Consider the following 12,100-nt stretch of genomic DNA (forward strand, 5'->3'; position numbering starts at 1 on the left):
GGATTAATGGAGGCAGAGAGAGAATGGAGTCATTATGAGATAATGATTCAGCCTTTTATGGTAACATTAACAGCAAATAAGAAGTAAAATGAACAAAGACTAAAACATTCTAAGAAATGTGAACTGAACGTGTCACAAATTATTTATTTACTTTTATTTAAAATTTCCGTTCAATAATGATCTGAAGGAGGGCTTTTAAATCCAAAGGCTAATAGTCAGAGGGACTAAATCTATTCAACCTCCAAGGAGAAAATAGCACAATGCGAACTGACACACTAACATTATCAGACCTGATTTATCTTTCAAATGGTTATCGATCAGTCACTTTTACTACAGCTGAGTCCTCTTAGTCTTAACAATACAAACAAGCGCTGGATACACGTGACTGCGGTGACATTTTTGGATGTTATAAGCAGTGTGTTAATGTCACCACAGCAGTGATGACAGAGGCACTAAAAATCTATTGTGAGACTTTCCATTCAATTCACGATCACATTTTCTGCTATTGTTGTGGATTGGATGCTCTGTGTACAGTAATGGGCATCCACTGAATGATTATTCACGAATTTAGTCTTTCGATATAGGGAAGATGTGCAGTCTTTTAAACACACCGAACAACATGTGCTGTTAGTGTTTCTCTGTGGGAACAATTGGATAATATTAATAATTAAAATGTGTTCATATATTTTCTTAATGAATATTAACTACATGTCTCATGAACACGATTTGATCTTGTAGGAAGAGCTTTATTTTCTAGAGGTTGTTCGTTTTTCAAGGTCACTCGAAACAAGCCTGATCTGTCTCCCTTTGTCCGATGAGCACTAATAACCCACACACCTTGTAATGACTATTGCTTCCTCCATGTGTGCCTCCTCCACTATTCGGCCAGCCCTCGTGGGCACATCTTAATATGTGAAAACGTTTTCCAACTATAGTTTACTGTCATTTTACACTGATAATAGCACTACTGCCACCTCCTCTAACTGCAAATATTGAAAATATGAATCTAATTTTCATTACCACAGGAGACTGCATTTAGGGCAATAACTGCTGCGATGCACTGCTTTCATCATCACTCAGTAACTATCGCTATTCAGCCCTGCCGTCCAGCAGCCGCTCTGTCAACCCCAAACATGCACGTCAGAGGAGCGGAAGTGAGGGGCCCAGGGTACAGAGTCCCGGGGCCACGGCTGCTGGCCAATGAGAGGCAAGAATGTAAAGGCTATTACAAAACTGCGCTCTGACAAGCTGCAGACAAACGGGTTGCTCGTACCGGAAATTGTAATGTTTCAATTTCAAAATAAGATGTATCACGCCAGCATACGAGCCGGAGTTGATCTGAATTTGATATTTCATACAAAAATATTAAGAAAACCTGTGATATAATTCACAGTAGGACAATGCTTTAAAAAATATGCTGCCACCTATTTGAAGTACTTTTTTTTCAGGAAGACCTTATATTTTTGATAAATTCTTGATTTCGTGAAGAGCAATAGCGGCCCCCTAAAATACGCAAACATAGAAGAAATTAATAATAGGTCTCAAGGTATTTTATATATTATTACAATGCTACTTTGGGTAAATATTTTATGTCAATTTTTGTTCAATTAATAGTTTTAAGCGTAAATTGTTTTATTTTGAAAGGTCGTATCGGAAATGGCACTGTTTAGCCTACGTGCGGTTTGACGGTTAGTGCTGAGAGCCGGAGGGGCGGCAGCCAGCCAGGCAGTGAAAGTGAAGGCGGAGACCAACCCAGTGCCGAAAACTCAGCCTCTTCTGGATCACGTTCAAGTTCACTGGACAACCCTAAAAAACGATCCAAAAAAGTAAGACTTTAAGAGGAAGGAAGACAAGAAAAAAAGAGAAAAAAACGCGAGGTGCTCCTAACTTCTTCTCACCGATATCTGCCAAGAATTGTCTTCCGGTGTTGACTTTTTTTCTTGCGAGCACTACAAGAGAGAAAACCCTTCAAAGCACAAAGTTGAGCGTGAGAAATGTGAAGCTACCGGCTTGTGTGTTTCAACCAGGCTCCAGGATTCCCCATTAATCCATGCAGTACAGTGCAATGGTACGTGAACGTGGATCATTACTACTTTCAAATGTTGTGTAGCAATCCTTGTGTACCTTTCTTTAAAAAATATATACTGTCCCGTCCTCGCGGCTGTTGGGGGGGAGAGGAGAAATGTGGAGAGGTGGGTTGACTTTGCAGGGACCACAACACAGGCACGGTCGGGCCAAAATTGTTGTAAACTTGGCACAGACTGTCCCGCAGCCTATGTTAACATCCCAGTCCCCCTTAATCTGGCAAATGAGCTCCGTGTAGACTGTTAACAGCTCTGTAGGGCACACACGTGCGCGCGCACTGTAGCGGCACCGTAACAATGTTTAACTTTGACTCCTTTTAGCTCTACTACTATAATGTTACTGTACACCTACCCACCAAGCTTCGCCCTAAATGAGCACTTCCTAACGGCGTTATCAACGCTTTTAAGTCAGGGAGTTTTATTTTGAGGAGAGGGTTTCTGAGAGCACAACATAATTTAATAAATTAAAACATTTAATACCTATAAACTCATTTTAACGGGTGCTAAAGTTTAAGCTAGGTGTCCCTTTTACCTATTGTTTCTAGAACAATGCAGGCTAATTGTGTTGGAAATAGGTTTTTTTTTTAAAAAAAAGTTTAATAAAATGTACCTCCCTTTATTTCTGTCCCCCCTAAAGAAATCATATTTTAAGAAGTTCTCCAGCAGACGTTAACAGGCTAATAAAGTACTGCTGCTTGGTGTGTAACTGACAAGCTAAAAGGTTTGTTATCACTGTGAGCCACCAACACTGCGTTGAATTATCTGAACTGGAAACGTAGAGTGCGTGTGTCTTGTTGACACGGAGCTCGGTGGTTAAAAAAGGGTGGCAGCGGGACGTTTTTTCCCCCGTTTGTTTACGTTCGTGTATGTGACCGAGGCTGCGGTCCAAAGTCCCAGAAGGTCATAAAGTAATTCTGCAGAAGGAAGGAAGGAGGGAGGTGTGCGTTTATGTGTATGTGTGTGTGTGTGTGTGTGTGTGTGGGGGGGGGGGGGGGAATGAATTTTATGCGGTGTGTTCATATAAAGCCGAGAAGGAGAAGAAGGTGCTTGGAGGGGTTGGATATGGTGTGTGTTTGGAAGGGGGAGGAGGGGGAGGAGTGTGACTGTGCAATTACGTGGGTGAAAAAAGTTGGGTCTGATTTGCTGGAATCGCGCAGGACCGAGGGCGCACCGGTCGATTTCATATCAAGTTTGGTTAAAGCAGGGGTGAACATCCCACACTCGGCGCCCTCTGAAGCTCCCCGTAATGCTTTTATGAGATAACGCCGCACAGAGACGCGCGCAGAGCCCCGTGCAGTTCAGGAGTACAGCAGCGGCAGCCTCGTTTCGCACACCGGCTCTACGAGTACAGTCCGTGCATGTCAACTTAAAAACAGAGAATAAAAAATCGCCTGCAGAAAATCTGTCTTTCTCTGCGGTGAAGACAATCTCTGGATTTGCAGAAATTCATGGATGTTATTGGATAATTACTTTTGGTTTTTACGCGGATCCACAGAGTCTCGCATAGCGCACAGCGGATCCAGGAATGGCGCGATAAAGTGATCTGAGGAATCGCTCCAAGTACAGTCACTTTCTGTGTAGCCGTCTCGTCATGTATTCCCCGATTTGTCTAACTCAGGTAATTGTGTCTTTTTTTTTAAGTTATGCATCTTATCGCTGTGATTTTTAATTTGTATAAAAATTGTCACACGGTTTTTTTTTGTTTGTTTTTGTTTTTGTTTTGTTTTTTAGCCCGGGAATAGAAAGTTGAGTGTCTGCGCTGTGAATTACTTTCATAATTCTTATAAATAATACAGACTTTCCCTTGTAAGTAAAATAAATAAATAAAAGATATGGAATTAAAGCGAGGCAAAAACTTCTCGACTGAGATTATATGTTTTTGTGATAAAGTCGTGACACATATATTTTAAAATGTCTTTTCTACGAAAGTCCTAACGAAAGATCGGCTGTGTCCTGTTGGCGCTTGAAGTGCAAATCTTCACACGTTCTTCGCTCTTTACAAACTTTTGCGTAAAGATGAGTTTTAAGATAGAACCAAAAGACTCGATTCTTGCTAATCCTGTGTAAGTGGTGCAGGTATTTTTCTCTGGTTTAATTAGCTTATTTGCGTCCTCCAATAACCTCTCTCTGTCTCTCTCTCTCTGTCTCTCTCACACACACACAGGCGCGCACCTCCCGGCCCTGCTTGAGCTGTGGCTATACATATATATTTATATATTTATGTATATATATTTTCCAGGCGTATATTTTTTATTTAGAATAAAGCCCCCATACTTTAGGGAAGTGAAGTTGGAAGAAGATAAAGCCACTTGCACTGTAGAAAGATCAAACGCGTGATAAAGTTGATTCAGCGGTTGGACAGAGTAGCTGACTGTTTTGGCTGACTCAGTTTTACTGTTTATATTTTACTTGGCATAAGTAAGTGATTGACTGAGATGTGGTTTAGCTTGTACTTAAGAGGATTGTGCTTTTATGGCCCCAGCTGAAGTGCACTGCACAGGCCCTGGCCAAGTCATTTATCTTTACAGCATTTGGCTTTAACCTGGCTAGAAAAAAAAATTAACAGAATATTTAAAGTGATTTTGAGCAGGAGTGAAAAAAGGATTTGAGAAACAGTTGCGAGCGAACACATTTACTAGCATTTACACTTGCTTTTGTCATTTTAATTGGCAGCTTTATAGTGAGGAGATGACATTAAAAGAAGTTTTGAATGGATTTTTAACCTCTCTGAAAGACAATGAGGAGCTATACTATTCACAGTGAATATAATACATTTACAAGCTGTTAATGGAATCTGCAACATACACAGAGTTACCTCTTTCAGTGTAATAAATGATCATAATTTGACATTAGTGTACTGGAGCAGAGTTTTATCAGCGATGGAGCCTGAGACCAGAAATGTGGCTTTTTAGAGGAGCACCAGCAGCAGCCACAGATAGAGAGGGGATTTCTGTGGTTTGCTATAGCCGGCTTGTTGCCTGACTGCCTACAAAAAGAACAATAACTCGTCAAAAGTCTTCCCACCCTAAAAACGCCTGTGTATAGTTATTAAATCTGGCATTTTAATGACCTCAAACAAAAATAATTTAATGTTTCCACCCCTCAGCTGCAGTCCTTTCTGCTGATTCCTAGAGATTCCCAGAGAACAAGAATTAAGAAATGAAACAAATATAATTTATTGTTGAATCAGTGAAGCAGTATTAATATTAGCCATTTAGTTGCTGAGTTGTTGTAGGAATTAGTGTCTGTTTTGTTTTGTATTTTTGAAGGGGGGAAAAATTGAGTGGCAAAAAAATCCATAATGATGTGTTTTATTCAAAGGTAACAATTTTGTAATGCAACACAAAGTAGTGTAATATGACTGTAATACGAAATGAGTTAAACAAAAATGAATAGCTAAATAAAAGTGAGATGAAACATTTTAACAGTAGGCCGGGCTGCCTAACCTCAACTTTTAGGAATGAAGCTGGGCAGGTGCCAATCCATGTGTTAACCTCAATGCTTGAAACGATTTGGCATGAAATCCTTTGAGTACTCGATCAACCTTTGCAAATACCTTTCACACTATTGCTTCATTTGATGTGCCGCCTCTCTCGCCTGCCTGTGTTTTATTCAGTTTTGTACATTAAGCTAGCATGTATACATGAGGCCGCGTGCATCGTGTCTGAAGAATGAGTATCTCTCTGCCTTCCTTTTTTTTATTTTTTATTTTTTTAATGGTTGCATCCCACTTCCAGATTATGGTATGTGGATAGTTTGATAAGAGAAATGCAACTGTGTGGGGCGCATGCTCCCTGCAGCAGCAGCAGCAGCAGTGTTACAGGAGTCCCACTCAGAGCATGCTCGTGAAATGCGAGCAGAGCTGCAAGTGCATTCAGTCACCGGGCTTCGAGTTGATATAAACGGTGGAATTTACTTGTCACACCTGCAGCATATCTAGGATGGTAAAGCTAGAGTTCCTAATATAAAGAGATCATTCTTAGCTTGAAGAAACTGCCAGTGACATTATGTGACTGATTATGAGGGATTTTAAAATTGTGGTCTGACTTCCCTTCTGCTTTAAATTAGTAGCTGGGTAAACACATATTTCTTCATGTTTGATGACATGAGTTTCTGATTCCGTTTCTCTCCTTCTCTTTCTGTCTCTTTCTCCACACTGTGCCCCTCGGATGCTCCAGGATGAGTTTCATCCCTTCATCGAGGCACTTCTTCCTCACGTCCGCGCCATCGCCTACACGTGGTTCAACCTCCAGGCCAGAAAACGCAAGTACTTCAAGAAGCACGAGAAGCGGATGTCCAAGGACGAGGAGCGCGCGGTGAAGGATGAGCTTCTGAGCGAGAAGCCCGAGGTTAAGCAGAAATGGGCATCCAGGCTGCTAGCCAAGCTGCGTAAGGACATTCGGCAGGAGTACCGGGAGGACTTTGTCCTCAGCGTGACGGGCAAGAAGCCCCCTTGCTGCGTGCTATCCAACCCGGACCAAAAGGGCAAGATACGACGAATCGACTGTTTGCGGCAGGCCGACAAAGTATGGCGTCTGGACCTGGTGATGGTCATCCTCTTCAAAGGCATCCCTCTGGAAAGTACAGATGGCGAGCGCCTCGTCAAGTCTCCACATTGCACCAACCCAGCACTTTGTGTCCAGCCACACCACATAACAGTATCAGTCAAGGAGCTGGACTTGTTTCTAGCATACTATGTCCAGGACCAAGGTAGGTTTCAAGTTCATACTGATTCTCTGTGTGTGTGAGAGAGAGACAGTTAATGTTGTGCGTGTGTGTGTGTGTGTGTGTGTGTGTGAGAGAGTGTGAGTGATGATTTAGCAAGGTCAAGAGTCGCACGAGTTATTTTCTGGCAATTCTAAATCTGCCAGAGGAGCAAATGTACGACTGTGACGGTCAGTACTGTGCATACATTTATACCACAAACATTTTTATTTTTCTAAGCAAGCCTCATTACAAAAACAATGTCATCAAAATTAGATAAGACCATGTGTTAACTGTGTTTGCTTTGCTGAAATCCAGCAGCAGCTTATATCCCTGTAATTCTCCTGTAATTATTCAGTTACCTTGTACACACACAACCACACACACACACACACACACACAGGATTGCACAACTGCACACACACTGCATAACTGATCCATTTGTTTGGAAATCAAGTGGTGGCATTTGTGGAAAGTTTCAGTCTTAAATGTCCAAATGCTGAATATATGGAGCAGTGTTATATTTTATTAATTCATTTATAAATAAATAAATAACATTTAATGTAACCTAAGATTTAAAAAAAAATCTTTCACTTCTTAATCTCAATATTTTAAAAATAATCATGGCATTTGTCCCTTTTTAGTTTTCATTCCACGATAAAAATTTCAAACTGGTTTGTCTGCAAACACTGTTGATTTTCCACCAATTAAAATGGTAATATGTGTGATCAATGAAGAGATTTCTAATAGTAAGTCACATTACAGACATAAAAACACTTTCAGTTGTTATAAAATTTAAAGTTTCTGTTTTTTCTGTTTTCTTCTTTGTGTGTCATGTGATTTTATGTTTTTTCCCGATCCCTAAAAAAACTGGATTCTTTTACATGAAAGGTTTAGAGGACACATTTTGCACAGTTTAGGAAGTGTACTTTATAAGAGGGTAGTAGTTATAGTTTTGTCATGCATATATTTTAAATTGATGTTTTAATTTATTTCTTTTTCTTTCCAGAATTAATTTGCTAGGATTTCTTTCTTTTTTTTCCTTTAATAAAAAATAGTAAACACGGCCGCAAAAATAAAATAAAGGCATTTCTGAAAGTCCAGAATAGAAACGGTGTTTCTAGTGTACATCACCAGAAACTGGTTTACATAGTCAGTCATGCAGACTGTAAACTGGGAGATTTTCACTCAGAGCATGATCAGAGCAACGCCGCATTCAGATGTGATCTCTTCCAGGTTCAATGAGTTCTACAGAAAACACTTTTCACAGGATACTGTGAATGATGTTGTGTTTTTTCTTACTCGGATCTCGAATCAGATAACACCTTTAAAAAGCCTTTGAAAATGAAATTCAGGTCTCCTCTGACTGCGAGTAAACACATTTCAGTCATATACATCCCACACTTTTAAACCTCTCATGTGCTGCCCTTAAATCTACTGCAACCACACCGAATAGCCGCCACTACACTGTGCTCCCATTGGAGGGTAGTGGTATAGCTAGCTCATTATCATCAAACCCTGAGCGCCATTTTGTGTTTGATAAGTGCCAGGGAAAGCAGAAGGCACAGCACAGAGACAATAATGGTTGCCATTGGCACCGGGGTTGGCATCAGACCCTCTTTTGTGTCTTTTGTAGGATGCCACCGCTTCCCTGGTTTACATCTGCTGCATTTTGAACTGCTCAGTACCAACTCGAGAAACGGCATTTAGTGCTGTTTTTTCACAAAACTGACTTTATAAAACAGCCGCTGTTTTAGTAAACTGTATCTGAGTAGAGAGGACGATCATATTGAAGATTCGTTTCAGTTTATAATAAAAGGTTAAAATAATGTCATGTTTTTCTATATGGGAACGATCATTTGCCGCCATCCTCAAAATTCCCATTGAGTGAAATGCTTGGCAAACGCCGAATAGCGGGGATCACTCAGATGGCCATCTTTTTCTTTTCCTTCTCCAGTTTTTGCAAACTAAAGCGTCGCCTTCTTTTCTTTAAGTTACCGAGCGGTCCACAAACCCAGACAATGCAGCCATGTTGTGGTAGCGTGCGGTACGGCGCCATTTTGTTTTACACGGTGCCAGGGAGGCAGGCAAAATCACCAGTAATGGTTGTTAGAGGTTTGGAGGTTGGCATCAAACTCTCTTTGTCTGCTTGCAGCGTGCCTTTGATTCGTTGGTTGGCATCCGCAATGCAGTGGGCACGTTGGGAAAGTTTTTTGACAGTGGCAGAATGGAAGCCGCTGCCTTTGTTCTGCTGCAACTGCACGAAACAAACAAACATACAATCAAACACAAAGAAAGTAGCAAACGGCTCGGGCTGCAACAGAATCTGGTTATTGTGCGAACTTTGTGGGGGGGGGGGGAAAGAGCGAGTTCGGACTGTGATTTTTAATGTAGTTCTGCTTCTGCCGTGTTTTCTAATCCGTTATTTCGCTGCTGTTATTTATTCTGGAAAATCTTTATTTTGTTGTTACTTTTCGTGAGAAAAAAAATGGGGTTCATAGAGTGTTTGTTTTTGACTCTGGTGGGCTGCTGCCTGAGAAAGGTCGGCGGGTTGGCAGCGAGTGTACCGGGTGAATTTTGAGAGGGCACTCAGCTCCCTTGTTCTGGGGCACAGACGCGTTTAGCCAGGCAGAGCTGTAGCACCCATGTGCATGCCCAGATGAATGCCCGCTGGGAAGTAGGCTGGGGGCTGGGAGTGGGGGTTGTGGCATCCATTGTGCCAACTGGCAGGCCGCGTTCAATGCAGGGCCCGGGCTTCTCACACTCACACACACATACTGCCGTGGTAATCCACTGCACCATTTTATCATTTTCCAATAAAACAAGAAGGGGAATTCTTATTTGTTTTTGTTGGTTTTTTTAAATCATCAACTCTCACCTCCTAGATTCATATTTTGCATATCCAGTTTGACAGCGTGATGGAATAGTTGCAACGGGGCATGTAGATAATCATCGTGTCGGGACATGCTGGGAGTCTCTAGGCCTCGTTTGTATGTGGTTTTTGTTAGGCTGCTCATCCCTGTTTGTTCACGCAACTGCAGAGATATACTTATTGTGTTCACTTGTTCTTTCTGGCCATGTATGGAAAAAAGGAGAAATTAGAGAATAACATTGTAAAAAGGCTTTTTTTTATTAAGATTATTAAGATCTTACATGATCTTCAGTGACTAATTCCTAAAAAGATTTCCGAGCATTTAGAAAGTTGGCAGTGGATTTCCTTAGAAACCGTGAGAGTCGAGGATTGCTGAGGTAGTCCAAATCGGGATGAAAGAAGTCAAGGTCAAGCAGCCTTCCCATTAGTCGTGTGCTGAAAGTTAACGTGGCCATAAAACATCATTACCTTTACTCCCACCCCCACACCCCCTGTGATGTTTTTTTTTCCATGATAGTTTGTAGAAATGGATGGATTACCTCCGGATACAAGCCGCCATGTTAATCAAAACCTTGTTTTACAATTGCCAGGCTTAACCTCTGCCCCTAAGGTCACGACCTTTACAAAGAGATGTGACAGGGTGTCCTCTGAAGTTTAATTGAGCAAAACAGATCAGTGAAAACATGCCTGTGCCGGCCCAGGGCACGTGGAGGAGGAAGACTTTTTGCCGTGGGGGTGGAGGTGGTCAGCAGAGCTGTTGGGGAAGGGCGGATTCTCTTAAGCCCCTGTCGTTGAACTCTTCAATCGGGGTCAAACCACAGCAGTCATGGGATCACCGGTGGTCTCTTGGCAACTGTTTGTCTCCGCTCCTCTGCCACTTCTTGTGGTATAGCCGGTGGTCCCTTGGTTCACTGGCCTAAGTGAGGGGGAGTAAGCCCTTGTGATTGTCTCCCGCACACACCCCTCCACCCAATGAACCAATCCCTCAAACTGGGTAGTCTGGCTGGTCGGTATCTTCAAGACTCTCCACTGCCTGCTCGCCACACTGCTCAGGATCGCTGTTTGCATCTTGTTTTCCGCCTGGCTGCCTCAGAGGCTTTGGTCAGGCGGCCAGTGCGGAGGTCTGACCTTCTGGGTCACAGTGGAGGTCTGTGACTAAGCAAAACATCTAACCCTCCCTGCCTCTCTCCCCCCTCGTATCCCCTTATCCTCCTCTGCCATCAGGAATCACCCCTGCGGCACACTGCCCGGCCAAGTGACTCTCACTCCTTTTCTCTCCCGTTCTCTTTTCTTTTCTCAGTCCCTGGCTTTCCCTCAAGCCTGAGACTCTGACCATGACAGCTGTCCCAGGCCCAGGCGCTTGGCCAGAGAAATGGCGGCTGGGTTTATGCCAGAAACGTGAAACAAAACTTGTTGTAAGGAGGAGCGCATTAAAGACACCGCTGTCAAGTTTAACTACAGTTACTCAACTCCTTGTAAATTTTGTGCCATAATGTTAGAACAAGTCTGGAGAATAGCTCTCATTGCAGTCGAGATGGAGTTTCATCTTGAACATGAATTTTAAGGAACAAGCTAAACCCCAAACCCTGGGAAAAACCGTAACCACTGATGCCAGAGATATATAGAAAAAAATCTTCACAGTGAACTGCACAACCCTGTGCTTAGCTTCCATGCTGGCTTCCTTATTAGTATGCAATAGAGCCTGCGGTGTCTGGCTACCTCTCTCTCAGAGCCATAACCTATCGAACACATTCTCTCAATCTAATCCACTTAGAACTCCCTCCCAGCTTCACCGCTTGCCTTATTGATTTCCGCTTCCCACTAAATGTCTTCCCGATCCTTTTTCTCTTAACCCGGCAGCTATTTATGTTTTGCAGTGCAGCCTTTCTTTCTTTCTTTCTTTCCTTTTCTTTTTTTTTCACTTGCTTTCTTGCTCTCTCGCTTATTTTCTTTCTGTATTAATGTCTTCACCCCCTTTCCAAGATCTTTGGTTGTTTTGTGATCTCCATCTGACTTCCTTCTGCCTTCTTTCCTCTCCTGCTCTTTCTCAAACAGTAACCTGGGTGCATTGCAGCCAGGTTGCCTGGCACAGTATGAAGCTTGTGTTATTAGCAGCGGGGCTTTGCTCGAGCAAATACCTCAAGGCTTAAACAGGCCGTGTTACCTCCTTAGCCCTCTTTTGTGTGCCATGTGTACATAAATCGCCATGGAAACAAGGCAACTCGGAGCAGAGGCCACAGAGAAATGTGGATGCTTTCTTTCTCAACAAAATTTACAACTCCCTCCTTTGCTCCGCTACAGTGTGTTTAATTTGCTTGTGTCACAGTTTGCGCTGTTGCATCTGTCAAAAAAACGGGACGAGGCCTTTCTTCTGCATTGTGAGGCTCAGGCATTGTGTTGAAAAGGCTTTTCTTGTGTATTTCAGCAGGAGACTCAGTTT

The 12,100-nt window shown here is 42.4% G+C and overlaps 1 protein-coding gene across 9 annotated transcripts in view; it reads left to right on the forward strand.

Moving 5' to 3' along the window:
- The first annotated feature begins 1,705 nt into the window (after positions 1 to 1,705).
- LOC102306412 (nuclear factor 1 B-type) overlaps positions 1,706 to 12,100 on the forward strand; it is a 64,648-nt gene continuing 54,253 nt past the window's right edge. For 2 of the 9 annotated variants that reach the window (XM_005927709.3, XM_005927707.3), the window contains exons 1-2: positions 3,138 to 3,702; positions 6,263 to 6,794. In XM_005927709.3, the coding sequence (XP_005927771.1) occupies positions 3,676 to 3,702; positions 6,263 to 6,794 (559 nt within the window). In that variant the 5' untranslated portion in view covers positions 3,138 to 3,675. Of the gene's footprint in view, positions 2,069 to 3,136; positions 3,703 to 3,754; positions 6,029 to 6,262; positions 6,795 to 12,100 lie in introns of those variants that run through there. The other 7 variants (XM_042223120.1, XM_005927708.3, XM_042223121.1 and 4 more) reach the window with 7 other exon arrangements.

Source organism: Haplochromis burtoni, unplaced genomic scaffold (assembly GCF_018398535.1).
Source record: "Haplochromis burtoni strain Fernald_Lab_line unplaced genomic scaffold, NCSU_Asbu1 Contig_102, whole genome shotgun sequence".
NCBI lineage: Eukaryota > Metazoa > Chordata > Actinopteri > Cichliformes > Cichlidae > Haplochromis > Haplochromis burtoni.